The sequence below is a fragment of the Chiloscyllium plagiosum genome, chromosome 15 (genome assembly GCF_004010195.1).
Source record: "Chiloscyllium plagiosum isolate BGI_BamShark_2017 chromosome 15, ASM401019v2, whole genome shotgun sequence".
Taxonomy (NCBI): Eukaryota; Metazoa; Chordata; class Chondrichthyes; order Orectolobiformes; family Hemiscylliidae; genus Chiloscyllium; species Chiloscyllium plagiosum.
In genome coordinates, this window is record NC_057724.1 from 38,545,093 (window position 1) to 38,569,352 (window position 24,260).

Here is a 24,260-nt window from a genome sequence, read left to right on the forward strand (position 1 = left end):
TTGCTAATCAATCTCCCATGGGAAACCTTGTCGAACGCCTTACTGAAGTCCATATAGATCACATCTACTGCTCTGCCCTCATCAATCTTCTTTGTTACTTCTTCAAAAAACTCATTCAAGTTTGTGAGACATGATTTCCCACGCACACAGCCATGTTGACTATCTCTAATCAGTCCTTGCCTTTCCAAATACGTGTACATCCTATCCCTCAGGATTCCCTCCAACAACTTGCCCACCACTGAGGTCAGGCTCACCGGTCTATAGTTCCCTGGCTTGTCTTTACCGCCCTTCTTAAACAGTGGCACCACGTTTGCCAACCTCTAGTCTTCCGGCATCTCTGGGTCCATAATTGTCTTAGAAAAGGTGATGATGAACTAGCTTTTTGAATCGCTTTGTGAGTTGACCCACAAAGCCATGGGGAGGAATTCCAGGATTTTGACCCAGCGACAGTGAAGGAACGCTGATATATTTTGAAGTTAGAATGGTGAGTGGCTCACAGGGGAACTTGCAGGTGATGGAATTCCTATGTATTTGTTGGCTTTGTCCTTATAGATGGAAGTGTCATGGGTTCAGAACTTGGTGTCTGAGGATCTTTGGTGAATTTCTACAGTGCCTCTTGTAGATAGGACGCACTATTGCTCTTGAGTACTGGTAGTGAAGGGAGTGGATGCTTGTGGATGTGGTGCTAATCAAGCAGTGCTTTGTCCTGGAAGGTTTCAAGCTTCTTGCACATTGTTGGAACTGCAACCATCGAGGCAAGTGGGGAAGTGTCCCATCATACTCCTGACTTGTGCCTTCAAGAAGATGGACAAGCTTTGGGAGTCAGGAGGTGAGTTATCGCTGCAGTATTCCTAGCTTCTGATTTGCTATTGTAGCTATTGTGTTTATGTGGCAAGTCCAGTTGAATTCCTGGTTAATGGTAACCTCAAGAAAGTTGATAGTGGGGGTTTCAGCAATGGTAACACTATTGAAAGTCAAGGGGCAGTGGTTAGATTGTATCTTATTGGTGATGGCCATTGCCTGGAATTTGAATGATGTGAATGTTATTTCCCACTTGTCAGCCCAAGTATTTTGTTGCATTTGAACATGGACTGCTTCAATATCTGAGGAGTTGCAAATGATGGTAAATACTACACAGTTATCAGTGAATATCCCCTCTTCTCTCCTTATGATGGAGGGAAGGTCATTGTTAAAGCAGCGAAGATCATCGAGTCTTGGACATTACCCTGAGGAACTCCTGCACAGATGTCCTACAGCTGAGATGACTGAGCTCCAACAACCACAATCATCTACCAATGTGCCAATTATGACTGCAACCAACAAGAGTTTGCCCCTTAATACCCATTGATTTCAGTTTTGCTAGGGCTTCTTGATGTTGCACTCAGTTGAATGTGGCCTTGATGTCAAGGGTTGTCATTTTCACCTCACCTCACATTGCACATAGACTGGCTACATCTCAGACCATTACCAAACAGAGGGATGGAGTTGATAGGGAGGGAATGGAGTTTGGAGCTGAGACCAAAAACAATGACTTCAGTCTTCACCATATTTAATGGAAGAAATTTCTGCACCTGCATTACTGGATGTCAGATAAACTTTCTGATAATTTTGCAACAGTGGAGTTGAAAAAGATGCAGGTGAGATACATATGAAAATGACCACTGTAACTAAGCATACTTGATCTTGGCTTTATAATAAAGGCACAAAAAAAGCAAGAAAGGTGTAAAGTACTGGCTAAACACAGACAGATATGCAAACAATTCTAGGCAGTGCACTGTAAAAAAGATATTAATGCTTGGAGAGGCTGCAGAGGAGATGTGCAAGGCTGAGGGACCTCAATTTTGAAAAGAGAACAGAGTGTGTTTTTTTCTCCTTTGAGAACAGAAGATAAGGAAAGATTTAATAAAGCAGTTCAAAATTATCAGGAATTTTGAGAAATTGGATTGAAGATAATTAAGAACCAGAAGGGAAAATTATTTTGCATATTAATTTAATCTGGCATGCAATGTCTAAAATGGTGGGGAATCAAATTCAATATTAACTTTCAAAAAGAAATTGAAAAGGAAAACAATGCAGCTGCAGGAAACAGTATCAGGAGTAGTGCAGCTGTTTCAAAAATCTAATATATGCATCTGATCTGAATGACTGGAGTTACTTGGTTTAGGTACGTGTTCTTGTTACAAGATTCTGAAAAGAATGTTATTTCTTTTCTCATTGCTCATTAAATAAAGTAGATGCTTTTACCCAGAAGTCTATGTTGGTAACTCACAGTTGAACCACACCTCAGAATTTAAATTACAAATATTCTGCTTTTGTCTTCGCTGTACAGCATACAAAAAATATTCCATGTAATAGCTGTAAATCGAGAAGTGGAAGGGAAAGAGGAAGTTAGTGAAATTGCAATCACCAGGGAAGTATTTAGTAAACTAATGGAGCTGCAAGCTACCAGTCGCCATGCATGGAAAATGGGAGTGGCTACAAGTGCACACCATCATCCTGATTAGAGTGAGTGTTGCATTAGAGGAAAGCAGGTATCTTGGGACATTGAATTGTTGGTGGACATTACAGTCACAGAGGGGACAAGGTCAGAATAAAACAGCATGATTTCTCATGGTTCCCAGAGTAGCCTGTCCATGAGAATGAAATGGTAACCTCCTTAAAGTGATAGAACATTTAAGAAAGAAGCTAGCAAACTGGCTCCTACTTGGGGAAGGAGGCCCTCATTAGAGGCAACAGTTCAAGTTGATTCTCCTGCTCCTCAGATGCTGCCTGACCTGCTGTGCTTTTCCAGCGCTTTAGGGAACATCTCTGGGACACCCGCACCAATCAACCACACCACCCAGTGGCCCAACATTTCAACTCCCCCTCCCACTCTGCCGAGGATATGGAGGTCCTGGGCCTCCTTCGCTGCCGCTCCCTCACCACCAGACGCCTGGAGGAAGAACGCCTCATCTTCTGCCTCAGAACACTTCAACCCCAGGGCATCAATGTGGACTTAAACAGTTTCCTCACTTCCCCCTCCCCCACCTCACCCCAGTTCCAAACTTCCAGCTCAGCACTGTCCCCATGATTTGTCCTACCTGCCTATCTTCTTTTCCACCTATTCACTCCATCCTCCCCCCTAACCTATCGCCTTCATCCCTCCCCCATTCACCTATTGTACTCTATGCTACTTTCTCCCCACCTCCACCCTCCTCTCACTTATCTCTCCACCCTTCAGGCTTTCTGCCTGTATTCCTGATGAAGGGCTTTTGCCTGAAACGTCGATTTTACTGCTTCTCGGATGCTGCCTGAACTGCTGTGCTTTTCTAGCACCACTGTAATCTAGACTCAAGAAATGTTACAAAGGTAGAAATAGTCGGCCTTAATGATGGCACAAGTGTGAAATCAGAAGCTCATTTGAAATCAGATGTACCAAGGTTGCAGAAACTGAATAGTTTTGGAACACAACCTGGAGTTGTCTGCAGAATCCTAACTGACACATCTCCTGGCAATAATCAATGTTGGGGCTAGTTTGAGCAGGGTCATTATCCATTGACACAGGAAGTGTTCCCAAAACAGCTTGTTATCACCTAGGGAAATATCAGATAGAAACAGATTTGAAAGGATGACAGTTACATAACAACTTCCTGTGTGTCTACTATTGATCTTTTGCATATTTGCACAGGACAGAATCTTGTTGAGGAATCAGGGTCTTGTATACCAGCTGGAGAGTCAGTGAAAGATGTATACTGCCTCATCAAGGGAACATCCATAAAATTACTTGCCAGTCTGGCAGTGATGTGCATCAATTAATTAATTATTTAAGGATATTGTACAAAGAACCTTTAGGAAATATGAAAACAACCAAGTCAGTCATAGAATTAATCAGCCTGTATTTTCTATGAAGCTAATATTGAATAAGAGGCAGTCTCCTCAAATGCTGCTGTTTCTGCTTTTTTCCATGCTACGATGCTCTCCTTCTTCCTGCTTAGTGGTGACTCCTGTAAGGGTGTGGCCACCAGAGATGCCGTACCTTCCCCTGGTTGAAGTGATATTGAATGGAAGGTCAAGAAATGGTGGTAGTACCAAACAAAATAGACATAGTCAGCAGGCAAATTTGACCCAAAGCCTCCAAATCTTCTGAAAAAAGTGAATCTTTGGAGTAATCAAACAGGGAAAAGTAACTGAAACTGAGAAATCTTGAATTGCTGCTTCTCATTTACATATACTGATGATGGATTCATTCGTGCTGGAAATGACAATACAGGCAATATCTATGGAGAGAAAAGGTGTAGGCTAATGACCTCTTGACATAATTAGAAAAGGTTAATAAGTTTTAAGTAAGTGCAGAGGTACAAAGAAGAGAGTTGAGAGAAAAGAATGAAAGGTCTGTCATCCTGTGGAAGGCAGAGTGCTATTGAGGGTATTTACCCTATTCCAATGCTTTGTAGGCAAAAATAGTCACGCTCACAATAAAATGGCTGAACTCCACATAAAGCCCTGCACTGGGTAAGTCCAATACATTAGTTTGCATCTAATTTCCAAAATGGAAATCTATGGAAACTGCAATGGGATTGCGCTAGAAGGTCCAAATTTTCTTTTCCCGCTCCTAATTTGCAAGGTGTTAATGGTGAGTACTTGCTTTATATGGGTTCTGATTCTAATACTTTGACTCAAAATTTCCTCAGAACCAGTTCAGCCCTATTGCAGGCTAATGAAAGTTCCATTGTTTGTATAATCAAACATCCCACATTAAAAAAAAGTGACTAAAATTCAAATGGACCTATTGGCTGTAAAGTGATTTGCCAAACTCTGAAGCTCAGAAATGTGGTTCACAAATGCAACTCATTTCTGTGTATAAATAGGATCTGTTCCACTGCCGCAAAACTAGAAGAAGTGAAGTGGGGCAGCTCAAAAGAATGTCCTATTCTTTGTTTTTAACATCTGCATGGTTTCTTCACACAATGCTTGTAAGAGACTTTTGAGAACCTAGAAATGTTTGTTGTTTCTACAAGTGGACAAGCACAGGGTCATTATCACTTTGGATCCTGGGGAGAAAATTGGCCATTTTGGAACTGGTATCATAGTCAATGGAAAGTGAAATTGGACAAGATGTGTAATAGGCAGTCAATCAAACTTCACACCTGCAGCCAAACTGAAAATGACCTTCTTAGTGTTAGTATTTGATATTCTGACATGTTATTTCAACAGTAGCATTAAGCAATTTAAAATAAATTAGTTCATGACTAAGTTAACAGAGCGGAGAATTTCATGCAAAACCTTTATGTATTCATGTGCTGATATTGCTAAAAGAATATATAAAGTTAATGTCATCAACATTAAAGTGAAAACTCCCATGAGATAGTTTACTGAAAGCTTTTTACATTACACTGTAACATGAACTCTGCAGTGTTATTATTCATCTAGGTGAAATGTGTAATGTACTGCCTTACAGGATGCAAGACAATCAGAAATGACGCTGTTAGTTGGGCCACAACACGGAATCAGCCATGTTATAGACCTGAAAACAAATCTCACCACTATTCTGGCAGAATTTGGTCGGGTGAGCCGTATCCAGTTATTCAGAGAGAAAGAGAATGTAGCTCGGGTTGAGCTAACCATATCAGAAGCTAAGGTAGGGATTGCATAAATTTACTTTCCTTTAAAATCATAGCCAGAATGTCAAATTTGCATGTGAGTAAGGCGGTCTGCTATTCTCTGCACTTGGAAGGCTATGAGCTGGCTTCACACAATTATGTGAGATTCTTTGTTTTGCAAATACCACTGAACTTTCAGCAATGACAAGTTGTAAATGACTGTCATCAGCATATAAGTATTTTTTTTAAAGGGAAAATGCCTGCAGTAATATTAATATGACAATTAACAATCTTCCAGGAAGCAGTTTTAGATGTTCTGCAGCAAAAGATGTAGGAAATAATGTTTTTAAGCAGAGAATACACATCTCTGAAGAACAACACTAAAGCAGTCTAGATGTAGCGACCAAAAAGAGTAAACATCATTCCACAGTGTTGCCTGGGAGCAGATGAGAAAGAAACTCATATGGTTCAGAAAGGTTGCCAAGATACATACAATTTACATTCTGTCTAATTTTAAATGCTGTTTTTACTATGCTCAACTTCGCAATATTGCCTCAAAGTAAACTTGGTGGTGTACATTCAGAATCTTTATTGTTGTACTTTCCAAATTACAAGTATTCCCATATCCAAGCATCTTGTGTTCATGCATTTTTCCTGTACTTCTATTACTAGATGCATTAAGGGAAATGGGAACCAGGTGAAACAGTGGCCCCACCTGTACTAATTTCAAATGTTCTTATATTGCTATCACTCTTGAAATATGACAAAGAAAAAATAACAGTTCTGAGGTAAAATATGATATCTGTTTGCTGCAAGTTCACAGACTCACAAAAGGCAAATGGTCACCTTCTTCTGTGTCTGGGTTGAGGTTTCTTCTTTTTTTCATTCTGTGATGATTGCTCTTTGAAGGTGACATTGTAAGCCACATCTGACCACAATCATCTTGAATAGGTCATAGCCCCCAATGCCTCTCATTCTTCTGAAAAAGAATAGCTGGCAAGGTATTCTTTGTTCCTATTTAGTCTGATCTCAATTATAGTTTTTTTGACAAACATCTTGAAAATACAATAATGTAGAAAATGGTGATATACTTAGTATGTATGGAGAGAGGAACAGTTACTATTTCAGATTGCAGCATTTTATCTAAGTTGAGATAGGGGACTTATGCAAATATACACAACATCTAAATGCAAGAATAATATAAGGTAATGCTACTAAAATATTGGATCCAAATGTATAATCTCTTTTAATAAAAAGAAGGGCCTAAATTCAATTTTTTTATGGGAATTCAACTCTCATGATTCAAGTATTGAAACCCGATTAATGTTCCTTTGAGACATTAATAAGTTGAGCGTGGCATAATAACCAGGTGCTCAATGATGCAAGAATTTTCCCTATCTTTCTGGGGGCCTCTCTGTGAGGACTAGCAAGTTTTCCCATGCTGACATGCTAAACATGCTTCATTAACAATGTGCCATGCCTCCATGGCTCCTGTCATGCTGTTCTTGGAAGCACTCACTACTTTATTCTTGAACAGGATGAGGGCCTGTTTATTGCCTATCAGTCAGTTAAGAGTCAGCCACTTTGTTGTGGGTCTGGGGTCACATATAGGCCAGACCAGATAAGGATGGCAGTTTCCTTCCCTAAAGGATGTTAGTGAATCAGATGGGGTTTTCCAATAGTTGGCAATGAATTCATAGTAGTCATTAGATTCTTAATTCCAGATATTTATTGAATTCAAATTCCACCTTCTGCCATGGTGGGATTAGAATATTACCTGGGTCTCTGGATTAACAATCCAGTAATAATACACACTAGGCCATCTCCTCCACCTGAACAACCTCCTGAACTGCTGCAACATCCTGAGATTCTTAGCCCTAGCACTGTATTTAAAAGGCAGTTATGTACTCAATCAAGTGCTAGCAGTCTCCAGGAGCCTTGCATACTTCAGGTAATTTGCCCCAGCATTGGCACATAAGCAGAAATTGACACTATGCTTTACAGTCAGGGACCTGGAGGGCCTGTTGGACAGGGTAATGCAGAGGAGGGCAGTGCTTTTTCCCCGGGACCAGCTTATGAAGCCACAACATGGAAACCTTGCCAGTTTGGGTCAAAGTTGCCATACGAATCAGCACTATCTCCACAGTTCGGAGAAGTGACCAGCAGTAAGGGAAGAAAGTCAATGGATCTTCCCATTTTACAGGAGGAAGTGCTACCATCTTCTATCTCAAACTCATTCTATCTCTGCCACTGCACTCACCTCTCCACAAAGCTACTGGTCTTCCACTCTCACTATTGCATGCAACATCTTTCCTCACCCACCCCAACCTCTCATCCTATTAATCCTACATGGCCTCTGTGCAGACTACACTTGTAGGAAACTTCACCTTTCCCTCACCTGAACCAGCACTAACAGCTTTGCCAGCTAATTTCAACTCACTCAATCCCATCCTTTGCCTCCTTCCAGAAGAAATTGCCTATAATAGGGTAAAGAGAGGCAAGGCCAGTGATGGGGTGCCCAACATTTGATATCATGCCCTCTCTGAGGAGATAATCCTGGTCCTGACTGATGATAATTGGGTCCACTCCTATGGAAATAACAAAACCTATGGATCTGGGCAACTATGACAGAAGCATTATGCATCAATGTATTACTCTCCCATTACCACCACATTGAATTATTACTAACGAACCCAAGCTTCTGCCCATTGTTCGCAATACATTCTCTCTTTAGTCTCCTCCCGGTACTAATGAAATAAACACAGTGTCAATGGCCAGGAGGCTTGCAGTGCAAGGCATCTCCTTCACCCACAACCCCAACCAACTCAGTTGTTGATAATTCAGTGGGTACGTTTGCTAGATTAGGGTCAAGAGCACCCACTGCTAAGCTTGTCTTGGCTTCTTAGATTCAAATACCTTCAGGGTCACCTGACCAAAACTCCAAAGCCAACAAGCTCCATGGTAGGGCAGTTGCCTCTGCCCAACTATGGACCAGAGACTGCACCGAGATACCTTGGAAGGGAAAGCAAGAAGACAACATTCTGAAGACACACCAGTGGCATGAGTGACACTTAATCATAAACATGTTCTCAAATTTGTCAATAAATGTTTACTTTCCATCATCAGATGTATGAGTGAATGTCTGTCCTGCCTAGTCATCCTTAGCATTACATAATGTTTTATGGTCCAAGGTGTATGAAGTGAGCAACATCTGCATGTGTGTATGTGTATAATATAGGAACTTGGAAAATGCTTGTTACTTTTCCAAATAGAATGAATGTATCCAAGTTGCAAAGCTTTTCTTGTACATCATAGACATAAGTGGGATTGGCTACTGATCTTGCATGATGTGGCCAAAGGTGCTTTGGGACACAATTTGCAATCCATACAGCAAGTTAATGCCAAAGAATCAAAGTACCTGTACTGCTTGCTGTTGTCTTTCTTCTGTATTTTATGGATGTCCGTGTAATGCTGTGGCACTCTGAAAGGCTTGAACGTGAAACACTTCCCTCACAGAATGAAACATGCTATGGGTGTGGTTACAGTCACTTGCAGCTCCATTGCAGATTTCTTACATACAGCAAAAAGGAAGGAAATGGGGATCACTCACAGGAGCAAGAGTAGGCCATTCTGCCCTTTGACCTGTCCCCACCAACAATAGATCATGACTAATCAAATACCTCAATGCCTTTTACCACCCCATCTTCAAAAGCCCTGGATACAACGAGCGATCAGAAATCTGCAAATCTCCACCTCAGACTGACTCAATGACTGAATTTACCCAGCCTTCTGTAATAGAGAATTCCAAATGTTCATGGCCCTCTGAGTAAAAAATATTTTCCTAATCTCAGACTTATGTGGCATCCCCTTATTTTTATGTGCTCATTCATTCTAGACTCCCCAACCAGATCTTGCCTACAACTGACTGTCTGTCCCTTTAAGTATATTATCAGTTTCAATAAGATCACTTCTCATTCTTCAATACACTAGAGATTACAGCCACAGTTTGGCCATCTCTCTTAATAGGACATATTTGCCATCCTGGAGCAAGTCTAGTGAACCTTCATTGCATTCCATCTATAGTAATAATATATTTCCTGGGATAAGAAGACAAAGCCTGCACACATTACTCCAGTTGTGGTCTAACTTATGCAATTGAAGTAAGACTTTGCTACTCCTGTTCTCAAATCCTCTTGCAATGAAGGCTAACATTCTATTAGTCTTCCAAATAAATGGCTGCATCTGCATGTTAGCTTTCAGTATCCTATTGATAAGGACACCTATGTCTTTTTGTATATCTACACTTTGAACTTCTCATCATTTAAGGAACACACACACATACAGCGAACAACTGGAGCTCACTCCTGAACTTCACTGGTCACAGTCTGTCAAAACAGGAATGACCTTTTCTGTCTTGTGTCTGTTAACTTATCATTAATCATATGCCCTATTCAACATGCTTTTATTTTTCTATCCAGCCTCTTGTGGGTTATTTTATCAACACCTTCTGAATTCTAAGTATACCATATCCATCAGAAGCTTCGAACTTAGAGTCACTGTTCAGGCAAATTAGTAAAATAAAAGAGAAAAGATGCCAACTTTTCAATTCACAACAATTGTGAATGTTAGGATAGTGGGAACAGGATTGATGGACAACCTGCAGCTGGTCAATAACATGCACAAGACAGCTGTGATTGCCATGGAACCACTCCCTGGACGGCAAAGGCACTGACCTCCTGACTAAGAACATCCCAATTAGATACCTGACCATGGTCAATCCCCTGGAGTGGAATCTAAGATTGCCCTTGACCTACCCTGACTGATGGATACCTGAATGGACTTTGGTGAGAACTACTCCCCTATGGGTTTAAGAAATGACAGTTGCAGTGTGTTTGCCGTGTAAACTGCTGATAAATGGTACGGGTGTGAGACTGACACAACACTTTACCATACAGCAGGATGTATGCCATTTTTACTGAGGCCTGTTCCCAGAAAGGCAAACTGCCTGATTGTATGACTGTGCTAATTGACACAACAGGTAAGACAAGCTAAGGTATGGATAGGTGCAAACATGCTGGTAGGTGCTAAGAGAGCAGGTGAGCAGCACTGAGATGGAACACAGTCCAGTTCGTGAGCTGGGTGCCTGCCTACATGCAAAGTGTCACAGAGTCACAGAGTCATAGAGATGTACAGCATGGAAACAGACCCTTTGGTCCAACTTGTTCATGCCAACCTGATAACCCAACTTAATCTACCTTACAGTAGCCTTTCAATATTAATTGACAGTAAATCCTACAATGCAGATCTGTGCACCCTGAGCCACATGCAAATAAATCAGAAATATTCCCTGATGGTTGTGAGATGTTGGCAAATGTTGGAAGTCAATGTCTGTGGATGAGGAGTGCTTGGTGGCCATAGATCTTGCCCTGACATGCTGTTTGCTGTTTAGCAACATGGAGGCTAGTCTCAGCCAGTAGCAGGCTGAAGACTCCAGTTCCCTGCTCAGATCTCCATGTCAAGGTTCTCAACATCTAGCTTGGTAAGAAAGTAACCAGAATAGTAATGAGGTGAGTTGTGCTATTAATAAGGTATTTAAGCATCAATAATTGTCATTTAATTGGCCACTCACTGCTGCCCACAAAAGACTTCACCACTTGACAAAATGATGAAAGATGCAGTGAGGTGCTCCTGATGCTGAGACAAGTCAACTCTCATCTGATTCTGCCACAAATCTCACCATGGCCAACATTGCCCATACCCTCATAAAATTCCACCTTCCATGTTAATTTGGCAAAGTGGAGAGTTCAGTGGAAATCTGAGCAATATGTAGGCTTCACTGTAAGGAACTCAATATTCTTTGTATAGATCCTAACACAAATGAGTACAGAAACATTTTGACAATCTGCCTCTCAACTTAAACAGGGCCCGAGAACCTCATGAGTGCCCATATTCCAATGCTGTGCTCCATTATGACATTGAAAGGACAGTTCTAAGAGGAGCCTGACACTGCTATCAAATAACTCAGAACATCTCTATCCAGTAAGGGATTTCATTAGAAGGAAAGTTACAGACTATGAGGATTGATCCTCCTGTCATGGGTATTAAGACTGGAAAAGATAAATGAGAATGAGCAGAGACTATTTGAGCTTTGCTGCTACCACAAGCTTTGTGTAATTAACACATTGTTTCAAAACAAACAATGCCACAAGGTGTCCTAATAATATCCAAGATCTGAACAATATCATGAGCTGGATATGATCTTCACTCGATGTGGCTCACTGAACAGTATTCTCAACAGTTGTAGCTACCACAGCACTGATTGTGAACAGATCCTACTTGGTATGCATCAGGATGAGGATGCAACCCTTGAAGGTTTTTTTTTTATTCAAAGCCAGATTAAAAACCAGCAGTAGCATAGCTCAATTGGACAGATATTACTTCGTGTTCTACACAGCATGCCAAAGTGAGGTAGAACATACCTTATGGCAGTACCTACAATTACATATTCTTAACACTTAGGAAGCAAGAGGAAAAACATGCTGACTACTTGAGCCTTCTCAAGTTTCATTGTGCAGCATTAACACAGCATGAAAGATAGCAGTTGTGAGTGTGATGATCTAAACTCAATTGGCATAAACAACAGTATTAGATGCTAGCCTAGTTGGTAAGAAGCATCATCATATCCCATTGGTGATGAAAACTGTTGTTGAGACCAAACAATTAATTCTCAGTAATTATAAATGAGAACACTCCAAATCCACTAAGACCTCTCAAAATAAAGTCCAAAACACAACTAGGGAACATACCAATAAGTATTAGTTCCAAGTTGGCTAACATATTGAGATGTCCTTCAAAACAGAGAATGTGTTTGTGAGCAAAGGCAGGGGAGGTCATCACTGATTTCAATAAACATTTGGAGACCTGAGTGGAACACTGCCTTGAGTTGTATGTTAGCTAGAGTGGACCCATTCACTGAGAAAATTCAAGACATGATAGGAAGTCAACCTACTATTGCCTTATTTGTCATGGATAGAATTCCAATGCTGATGTTATACTGGCTAAACTCACCAAACTTAGCAAACTGGCGCTTCTTCTGTATCTGCACAAACATGTCTTTCACTGCTGGTGGGAGGGGTATTTGCCCAAGGGTATGTATGTATCAGTCAAAGATTGTGACCCTGTGCAAGATCAATGCTGACCACAGTGATTGTAACCATTATCATGGCACACTAATGTTACTCTTATCAGAGTGCAAAATCTACCAATACTTCATTGTGATTTCAGAATTGGAAGATCTAAAATTGACATGATTTTTTCAGTTGAACAGTTCCAACAAGAGATATACAATGAGCATAGGAGACCATTAGATATTGTCTTCATGGATCTCAAATAGCATTTGACCATGTGAGGAGAGGTGCTCCATTTAATATGTTGGAGAAAATTGGCTGATCTATAATGCTACTTGCGTGATCCCCTCTTTACATGATAACAAAACAAGTAAAGTTAGTTTACATGATTTTGGGACTTGAACTATTGTTGACTATCCATAAAGAATTTTCAGATAATTTATGAAATTTATTTAGATGCAGTTTAGATATGATATACTGACTAATTAGACTTAAAGCTATTTGACGTGTAACAGGAGACAGCATCCTTTCTATCAGATGAAGTGCTCCTCTATCTTCTTCTCAACTAAGGCCCTTGAGGAGTATTAAAAAAGCAGAAATGAACTTAAACAAGGAATTAGGAGGGCTAAAAAGGGCATGAAATGTCTCGGCAAGTAGGATTAAAAATATTAGGAGCAAAAGCGTAGCTAGGGAAAGGGTAGGATGACTCAAGGACAAAAGAAGGAATTTATTCATAGAGCCAGAGGAAGTGGGTGAGGTCCTTAATGAGTACTTCACATCGGTATTCATCAAGGACAGGATCAGGGATGATGATAAGATTAGAGAGAGGTATATTGATATACTGGGGCATGTTGACATTAAGAAGGAGATGTTGTTGTGTCTTGAAATATGTTAAGACAGATAGGTCTCCAGGATGTGATCTATCCCAGGATACTGAAGGAAACAAGGGAAGAGATGGCTGGAGGTTTGGCAGAGATCTTTGTCAATGTCCCCGAAGACAGGAGAATTGCCAGTGTTGTTCCTTTGTTTAAGAAGAGCAATAGGGATAATCCTGGAAGTTATAGGCTTGTGAGTCCAACATCAGTGGCAGAGAAATTATTGGAGAAGATTCATAGGACAGGACTTACTCGCATTTTAAGATGAGTGGACATATTAGGGATAGTCAGCATGGCTTAATGGGGAGGATGGCTTGTCTCTGTTGTGGGGAAAATCACCAGCCTCAGAGTCAGAGTCGGGGTTCAACGACAGAGTTTATTGTACAAGGAAATACTGGAGCTCTGGGGAGAGAGAGAGAGAGAGAGAGAGAGAGCCAGAGAGGCACCAATATCACAGTGGTCAGCTGCGAGTCTTCTCTCCACCGGGAACTCTGGCTATTAGCACTTTGTATCGAGTCTATATCAAACGGTTAGCATTTCTATCAAAGCTGTTGGCTGGACCCAGACACTTCGGCGGGCAGTATACGCTACTCGTGTATTCTCTCCCCCACCCGCCTTAAACTAATAACTAGGTTGTGACTGCATTCTGGTGGCCAGACGCATTATCAGCTGTCTCTCTCCATATTGTGTGTCCGTTAGCCTACTGTCACCTGCCTTGTGCCATCTCCCATTTCACTCCCCTCTTTGTGGTCAAGGAGACGACTTCAGAGATCTCCCGCAGACCACCCAATTTCCATGTAGATGTAGGTCATCTTTCGGAGGTCCTCCTCCAAAGGGGTATCATTGAGTCCCAATTTCGTTGGGGGCTGTTTCATGCTGACACTCGCTGCTGGCACAGTTTGCGTCAGTAGCGCCTTACAACACAGCTTTAAACACCCAAGGCCCACACAGAATACCAGCAAGAGTGCAATGAGGAGAACTATCCCGTGTGCCAAATAGGGTCCCCAAGATTTACCTAGCAACCAATTTAGCCAGCTGTCTGTAATTGTGGCTCCCTGTCAAAAATTATCTAGCTGGTTTCGGATATTCTTGATGGCTTCTGTAATGTTATGAGAGTAATCAATAACACGTTTGATACAATTGTCACCAATAATTGTACAAACTCCCCCTTGCTGTGCTAATTGATCATTCATCATGTATCTGCTGTATCTGCTGTGTGTAGAGTCTGAGTTCAGCCAGCTCTGTATTAATTGCTTCCAGAGCTTTTGAGGTATTATTGCCTAAGATAGTCAGGCCACAAACAAGGTAATTTTGGTTTTTAGCGCTGACGACCCCTGCTGCGCCACACCTCCCCCCCTCCCCCCCCCCCCCCCTCCAACCCCACAGGTAGAGATCCCAAGAATCCAAAACCAATGATGACCCCAAAGTGGTGGGGATCTGCCTGTCGGCACAGAACTCCTGACTGATGAAGCGGGTCACTATCTTCTCTGAACATGTCCCCTGCTGGGGCATGGTACAGTAAGGGATGCAGTTGTCCCTACTGTCTTTTTGGTTTGGGTGGTCTGAGTGAGGTGTCTGTCACATAAGTCCCCTTAAATAGAAAAACAAATCCCTTTGCTGCTCGATAACATACAATGTCCTGTCCTTCCATTTGTCTGTCTACCTATGTCACCCAATCCCCGGGTGTTCCTCCCAGCTGGTAAGTATCAAACGGTTATGTCGAGGTGGCAGAGCTGACATGGGTGCCATTGCACTGATCACATATGAATTATCTGCCCATGGTCACATTCAAGCATGCCTGCTCGCTGCAGGTGCAGGTAAACTGTCCCCTGGTGACTGTACAGTGCTGATAAGTGCATTGTGTCTGGACGCATGAGTCATTTTTGGGAACCAGGGCATAAATCATCCCCATCCCTCCCCTGTGAAACAGAGTGGGTAATTACCAGGTTTTAAGAGGTTTTCCCTTCCCAAGGCTTGGGGGACCTGGTCCCATGGGCCAGTGGTCCTGCCCAGCTGCACACTTCTACCCTGGACTGCCCGTTGGTATTTTCCTATCTGCCCTTACACGGCACTCCCGAGGTGCCTACTATAGGGGTACATACCGGGATGACCACAAATAGGGATTCTACTGATCGTATCAGTGGGTAGCAGACAGTTCAGTTCTCATGCAAACTTAGGTGGATTTTATAGAAGAGGTTATCCTCAAATCTCGACAGTCGCAACACTTAAACACAGTAAAATACATTACAGGTATATACATTTTGCAGTTAAATAAAGTTATCTGTCAGAGTCTTTGTTTTCACTAGGAAGTGCAGTCATGCTTCTGTGTGGTTTGTTCTGTTGTGTTTTCCTTTCTCCCCCGGGATGACCGTCTTGTCTGCCATTCCTATCTGCACCTGGGGAATGGTCAATTACATTAGTTTGGTCATAGGAGTCTTTAAACAGTTTTAGTTGGGTCCAGTGCTTCCATGTGCTTTTTCCTTTAGTATCTATGCAGGCACAGGGGTCTATTGTTGTATGGCCATTGTTGTATGACCTATTCCATACAACACGATAATAAATGGGTTTGTCAGGCAGGGCTCGCACCAGGACACGGCTTCCTGCTGCTGGGACCTCAGGGAAGATTTCGAATTCCTCGGCCTTGTCCTTTTTGTCCTGTTTATCAATTACAGATTTCCACATCTCTTTCAATTGGGCGCTTAATTCTATCACATAGTGCCGAATTTTGTCTTTTCGTGGCCCTACATCAGCGCCACCTGTGATTATTGTCTCCGGCAACTGCATTGCTCACCCAGTCATTAATTCACATGGTTTTAGCCCAGTTGCCTGATTTGTGATGGCTCTTAATTTCATCAATATGGCTGACAGCACTTTAGCCCTGTTCTGCCTGAGGTTTGCATAGCATCAGCTAAAGTATTTTTAAATTTCTATTCATTTTCTCGACCATCCCTGAGCTCTGGGGGTGATAGGAAATGTGAAATTTTTTGTCTAATGCCAAGTAATTGGCAGACAGTCTTCATGACCTTGCCTGTAAAATACGTCCCTTAGTCGGAATCGATCTGGAGAGGTACCCCCCCAACTTGGGATTACTTCCTCCACTAATATTCTGGCCACAGTGGTCGCAGAGCAGCTTTAGGTTGGGAATGCTTCTACCCACCAGGTGAATTGGTCTATGATGACCAGGCAGTATGTTTTCCCATGGAAGGGTGTAGTGGCCTGTAAAATTTATCTGAAGTTGTTCCCAGGGTTCCCTTGGTCTGGGCTGGTGTTCCATCCTAACTTTATGGGTGTCCCTGGGTTATGTTGTGCACAAACCATGCATCTGTGGCAGTACTTGGCCACATGTTTTCCCATCCCCTTCCACCATCACTGTCTCCCTAGGCTTGCTATCATGGCCTCTCTACCTGTATGGGAGAGCCTAAGGTGCAGTTCAAGCAATGTGTTCTGCATACACGCTGGTGCTACCACCTTGTCTGCTCACCCCCAGACACCATCCTCCCCTTTCAATGTTCCCTTCAGTTCCCATTTCTCTCTCTCTTCCTGTGGGGTGTCCTCCTGTAGCTGCTGAATTTGGATAGCGTCTTTTGCTATTGCAGCCTCGTCAATGGCTTCTTGTTCGAGGGCTTTCTGAGCTGCTTGGTCTGCTGTGTGGTGTCCTTTGAATTTTAGCCAACCTGGGCTTTCTTGCTGGCTCCTTTTGATGGGCTTTTATTTTTATTACTGCAGCCTCGTTTGGCTGTTCACTGGCACGCAATAGTGCCTGAAATCTTAATTGGTGTCTGATAGGGGATCCCGCTGCAGTAGTGAACCCTCTTCTACCCCATGCCACCATGTAGTCATGGACTACACTGAAGGCATATTGATTGTCTGCATTATATTCACAATTTTTCCTTTTGCTAGCTCCAGTGCTTTGGTGAGTGCTACTAGTTCTGCCACCTGTGTGGACGACCTCCATCAATCCTTCCAGACATAACTGTTTTTAACTTATCATTTACCACAGCCCGTCCTGTTTGGGGCGACCATGCTACATATTTTCATGACCCATCCATGAAGACGGTCTTCTCAGCTGTGTCTAGGGGTATCCTTTAGCCTACTCCTATCTTCATCCCCATCTATATCCCCACTTTGGTCTTGGGTGACCACTACGGAGTAAAACCCTCCCTCATTTATACAGTGGATGTGAAAATCTTTGCTGAGATCTGGCAGCCCTAGCCCAGGAGCCGATATGAGTCGAGTTTTAAGCTGACTGTATGCCTCTTCCAGTTCTGCCCCCCACGTTACAGGTTCCAAGGCGGGCTTGCCTCATTTAATTAAGCTCTAGATGAGTTCAGCCAATTTTGCAAACTCGGGTATAAAGCGGCGACTGTAGCTGAATAGCCCCTAGGCCTTTCTGACTCCCCTGACAGGGGCAGGCTATGGCATCTGTTGGATTGCCTCCTAGCAGTCATTGGGCATTTCTTTGAGTGCCTGGAATATAAGGTTTCCCAGAGAGAAGACTTGTCTTTTGCCAATCTGTGCCTTTGTGGGACTGACTTTTCGCCCTGCAGTTGCCAATTCCTGTAATACTTCCTGGTGTCTTAACCTGGACTCTGGGGCAATTAGGATATCATCAACATAATGGAGGGCAGTGCTACCCTCTGGTAAATCTATTCTCTTCAGAATGTCGCACATCACCCTGTGAAAAATAGTGGGGTTTTTGTGGAACCCTTGTGGCAGGCAAGTCCATGTGTACTGTCTGCCCCTTACTGTAAAAGCAAATTTATTCTGGGACTCAGAGTGTAACGGGATAGACCAGAACCCATTGACTATGTCTAAAATAGTAAAAAAATCTTGTGTTCGGGGGCCAAGCTGTTTAAAATGGTGGAGGGGTCTGCTACAATGGGGTGCAATTTGGGGGTGACCTTATTTAGTCCTGTATAATCAATGGTGAGCCGGTAGCTCCCATCAGGCTTTATTACTGGTCACGTTGGGGAATTAGCTTTACTTGTGGTTTCTCTCAGGATTCCCTGTCTCACTAGTCCTTTCACTATCTCCACCAACAGCTTTCTCTGCTTCGAGTTTTATTGGGTATTGGCAGTGAGGCTTATGCTCATGTCCGGGAACCCTTATCAGGTCTATGTTAACGAGACCTGTATCTAACTTTGTTTCTGCCCAGGCTCCGGGAATGGAGGCACAGATGGCTCCGAATCCCCCCTTTTCAAGTTTCCAGTCCCTACTGGTGACGGTAGCCACTTTAATAGTTTCAAGGTGACTTGTAAGTTTCCCAATCTCGGTCTTTCAACCATCCTGTCTGGGCCAAATCAATTTCCCTTTTGCACAATTGATTAGAACATTATATTCTCTCATGATCATTGCCCATTATGGTGCCCTCATTATTATTGCATACATAGAATCTCATGGGAATATATTTGTTATTTATTTCTACGTGGGTAGTTTTGCTTAGGTAAGCTGGTGTTTTATCCCCTTCTACCCCAGTTAAGTGAATCATTTTGTTTGTGTGGTGTAAGGGTGGGTTTGTGATGGATACAGTGGCTCCTGTGTCCACGAGCATCTCTCATTTCCTCCCTCCTACTACTGCGGGTACGTAAATTCTCTCCTCTCCCTTACCCTCATGAATGGAGGCAGCTGGTTGTCAGATCTGCTGACTTCGGGATTCCCATGGTTCCGCGGTGTTCCAGGTGGTGATTAGGGGTGCCCCATGCCTTTCCCAGCACACTGCTTCCATGTATCCTATTCTGTTGCAATGGCTGAATTATTTTACATTGTTCCCTGCTCTATACTCTGCTCATGGGGCCCTACATTCTCTAGCAAAGTGTCCCTTCCAGCCATGCGGACCCGACCAGGCAGCCATGGAGGGAACGGTCCCCGCGGAAGGCGGAAAGGGGTGGGGGGGGGGCGCCTCTAGCGGAGCGATTGGGGTGCATCTCTGGGACACCTGCGCCGATCGGCCGTGCCGCCCCATGGCCCAGGGTTTCGGCTCCCCCTCCCACTCTGCTGAGGACGTGGAGGTCCTGGGCCTCCTTCGCCGCCGCTCTCTCGCCGCCGGACGCCTGGAGGGGGAGCACCTCATCTTCCGCCTCGGAATGCTTCAATCCCGGGGCGCGGTGTGGACTTCAGCGGTTTCCTCGTTTCCCCTTCCCCCACCTCGCCCTAGTTCCGGGCTTCCGGCACTGTGCCAGTGGCTTGTCCGGACTTGTCCTGCCTGCCTGTCTCCTTTTCCGTCTGTCCACTCCGCCCTCTCCTCCCTGACCTATCGCCTTCATCCCCTCCCCCACTCACCTATTGTGCTCTGTGCTGCTTTCTCCCTACCCGGCTGTCTGCCTTTATTCCTGATGAAGGGCTTTTGCCCGAAACGTCGATTCTCCTGCTCTTTGGATGCTGCCTGACCTGCTGCGCTTTTCCAGCAACACATTTTCAGCTCTGATCTCCAGCATCTGCAGTCCTCACTTTCTCCTCTTGCACGGTTCACCCAATAGAGGGAGCAGTTGGTCCCTGTTGGAATATCTCGTAGAGAGGAAGCAAAGCCACATCTGAATTTTTGTTCACCCTGCTCAGCTCCTGCTCCAATTCTTGTATTCCATCCTCCAGCTCTTCAACTTGTTCCTGGTCCTTTCTCCATCTACTCGTGGACACACTCACTTGTTCAATTAGGCCTGCTAATTGGGACACTAACATTACCCTACCTTTTTAGTTTTATTGCATTTCTGTTTATCTACCCACTGTATCTGTTGTACTAATGCTTTGGATGGATCCCAACCACTTTTCTTCATTTGCTCTATCAACCCTTGTATATCTGCCTTGTATTTCTCCATAAGGGAATCTGCAGTATCCCCCTTAAAACTTTGATCTGCCATTTAGCAGATTGTGTACTCCCCGGATACCACTAACAGTAAAGTGTTCCTAACCAGTGGGGTCTTCTCTACCCCTTGGCCAATTATACTGTTCCAGCTCTGTCTGTACGGCCATAGCAGCCTCCTACCAAGGTGTGCTCTCTACCGGTGGAACTTCTGTACCCTCCTGGCCACCATTACCAATCGGTACCTACCAGTCGGTTGGGAATGCTGGCCCAATAGTGTGTGCTCTCTACCAGGAGTCCTCTACCTTCCTGGCCACCTCTACTGACCCAACACCTCCCAATAGGCCCAGAAACCTACCTCTAGCCCGGTGTGCTCTCTACCAGTAGGACTCTTTACTCTCCTGGCCATCGCCACTATTCAAGCTTTGTCTTTCTACTGTGGACTGACAGATTACTCACCGTGTCCACGCTCCCCACCTTGGTAACATGCGCTCTACTGAGGTTTGGCTCTCGGTCAGAGTGATCAGCTCCTCTTCCTCACCACATTGGAAATTATAAGGACAAACAGCACCCAACTTTTAACTTAATCTCTAACTGGACTCTGTTGTTCACCCCTACAGAGTCCAACGTTACCCAACTTTGCCAGTTGTGTTTTACGGCTCCTAGTGCCCTTGGCACCTCAATTCCCACTTCAAATCTCAACCTTTGCGCTGTTGTGGGGGGGGGGGGGGGGGGGTGCCAAACCCCTCTTAACAACTGGTTCAGGGCAGGGTTTTTGAGACAGACACTATCTTGTCCTCTGGCTGTTTCAGCACAAGCAGCAGGCTCTTACAACAGTTAATACAATTAACACTACTTCTCCACAGACATGCACTTACATTCTTTTACTCGGTACTGTAGCAAGTTGGACATTACAATTGGTGTATCTTTTTAAACTGTGTCTTTGGTCCGGTCTGACTTTTCCTGTTTGCAGGAACAAATTGGTTCTTATCCCGGTCCCCCGATAGTGGCCTATGACCAGGACACCAGTAATAAGAACCCTGCTCGCAGCACCAATTGTTATGGGGAAAATCACTAGCCTCGGAGTCAGAGTCGGGGTTCAACGACAGAGGTTATTGTACAAGGAAGTACTGGAACTCTGGGGAGAAAAAGACACCAACAGCACAGTGCTCAGCTGCGAGTCTTCTCTCCACCTGGAGCACATGTCAAGATACTTTTATACATTTTATAATACAATAGGTCAATGATGAGGTTATTGTCTTTGCAACATAGCTTGTTTATTGTAACATTGCAGAATTGTTGATAGTTCCGGTGCAGTCGTTGTCAGTTCCAGTGCAGCCTTTGTTAATTTCAGCACGGTCATTTGTCAGTTTCAATGCAGACATTGTCAATTTTGCAGAAGTCCATTACTGTAGTAATGGGTGCTAATCGCTCTTCCTGAAAAAGACAATTACTGCAGCCCTGGATGTTATCATTTTGTATTGAGTCCATATCAAACAGTTAGCATTTCTATCAAAGGTGTTGGCTGGACCCAGACACTTCGGCGGGCAGTATACACTACTCATGTGTATTCTCTCCCACACCCACCTTAAACTAATCAACTAGATTGTGGGTGCATTGTGCTGGCATTCTGGTCACCCCAGGCAGTGTCTGTTTTTGCTCTGCTGTCTCGCTCCATATTGTGGTCTGATGGCCATCTTGTGTGTCAAGTGACCAACATATGGCTCAGTGGCCATCTTGTGTGTCCGTGTGCCTAGTGTCACCCTGCCCCGAGCCATCTCCCACTTCAGCTCATAAATTTGAGTCAGTGTTTTGAGGAAATGATGAAGGTGATTGAGGAGGGAAGGGCAGTGGTCGTTAACAAGGCATTTGACACGATCCCTGATGATAAGCTGGTCCAGAAGATTAAGTGACATGGGATCCACAATAGGTTCATAAGATGGATACACACTTGGCTTGATCATAGAAGATGAGGGTAGTTGTGAAAGGTATATTTCTGACTGGAGGTCTGTGACCAGTGGTGTTGCATAGGGATCAATGTTGGGACCCCTGTTTTTCGTGAAATGAATAAATGATTTGGATGAAAATGTAGGCGGTCTGATTAGTACTTGCAAACAACTTAAAAATTATGGAATTCGGGATCACATGGAAGGTTGTCAAAAGATATGGCAGGATATAGAAAAGTTGCAAATTTTCTATATCCTGTTGGAAAGTTGAACAGAGAAATGACAGATGGAGTTTAATCTGGACAAATGTAAGGTTATGCATTTTAGAAAGTCAAATGCAAGAAGTAAGTCTACAGTAAATGGCATGACCCTTAGGAGCATTGATTTACTGAAGGATTTTGGATTGCAAGTCCATAGCTCCCTAAAAGTTGCAACATAAGTCAATAGGCTAATAAAGAAGGTATACAGCATGCTTGACTCCATCAAAGATTATGACCCTGTGGAAGAACAATGCTGACTGCAGTGATTGCAACAATTATGACATCTCCCGACATACTAATGTCACCCTTATTCGAGTGCAAATCCTGGCTGAGCACACCTACTGATATCTCAATGTGGGACTGTGTATAAAAATTGGAAAGTCATGTTGCAGCTGTATAAAACTCTCATTAGGTCACATTTGGAGTATTTTGTGCAGGTCTGGTTACCACACTACAAAAAGGATACGGAGGCTTTGGAAAAAGCAAAAGAGGTTTACCAGAATGTTGCCTGGATTGGAGTGTACTAGCTGTAAGGAGAAGTTGAACAAACTTTTGATTGATTTTGCTAGACTATTGGAGGCTGAAGGGAAACCTGATAGAAGTATATAAAATTTAGAGAGGCATGGGTAGGGTGGATTGTTGGGGTCTTTTGCCCAGAGTGGAAAGTCAAATACTAGGAGGCATAGGTTTAAGGTGAGATGGGAAACATTTAAGGGAGATGTGAGAGGAAAGTGTTTTACACAGAGAGTGGTAGGTGCTGGAATGGCTTGCCAGTGCAGATGTTGAAGAAGTTACAATAGCAATGTTTACGAGGCATTTAGGCAGACACGTGAACAGACAGGGAATAGAGAGATACAAACCATGTACAGGCAGATTAGTTCAGGATGGCATCACGATAGTTACAGACATGGTGGACAGGAAGGCCTGTTCTATGCTGTACTGTTCTATATTCTGTGTTCCATGTTCAAACTTCTGGTCTATCTTCCATCTGAAGGAGATAACTGCCCGGCATTAATTGCTACCTGATAAATGTTGTCGTGTCTCTAAATACTGTTGATAAACCCCAATTCAGGAGTCGGTAACTTACCCTATGTTAATCAACCATTTGAATACTGCTAGCCAATAAACACAGGATAATTATTCAGAATTCCAGAATAGCATCAGCTCTTTGTCCATGCCCAGCTCAAGGTCAACTTACACGTTGTAAGAACAGATCCTTCAGTTTCTTTTCCCAAAGAACTTGAGGCATCAGCATCAGTAAGCTGCGTAAATATTATCTTTAACTTGCCTTTGTCCTTGCTTGTTAGAAGTTGTTTATATTTGGAAATAGAAACGTGGTCTTCAGCCCACCATGTCTATGCCAACCATCAAACATCAAACTACTGTAATCCCATTTGCCTATACATGGTCCATAGCCTACCATGCCCTGGCATTTTAAGCATGCATCCAGGTGCTTCGTGGATGTTGCAAAAGTATCTGCATCCATCACTCTTTCAGGCAGCACATTCTATATTTCTGTCACCCTCTGTTTGAAAAATTTATTTCTCGTATCTCCTCTAAAGCACTTGTTCCTCACCTTAAACCTATGCTCTCTGGTCTTAGACACATCTGTCATGGGGAAGAGATTCTCACGATCTACTGTGTCTATGCCTCTCATAATTTTGTGTATGTCAATCA

At 43.3% G+C, this 24,260-nt stretch overlaps 1 protein-coding gene across 1 annotated transcript in view; it reads left to right on the plus strand.

Annotated features, from left to right (window-relative positions):
* Positions 1-24,260, plus strand: part of frmpd3 (FERM and PDZ domain containing 3) — a 532,412-nt gene that overhangs the window by 472,770 nt on the left and 35,382 nt on the right. Inside the window, exon 15 of the mRNA XM_043705300.1 lies at positions 5,438-5,617. Coding sequence (XP_043561235.1) covers positions 5,438-5,617 — 180 coding nt within the window. The remainder of the gene's footprint in view (positions 1-5,437; positions 5,618-24,260) is intronic.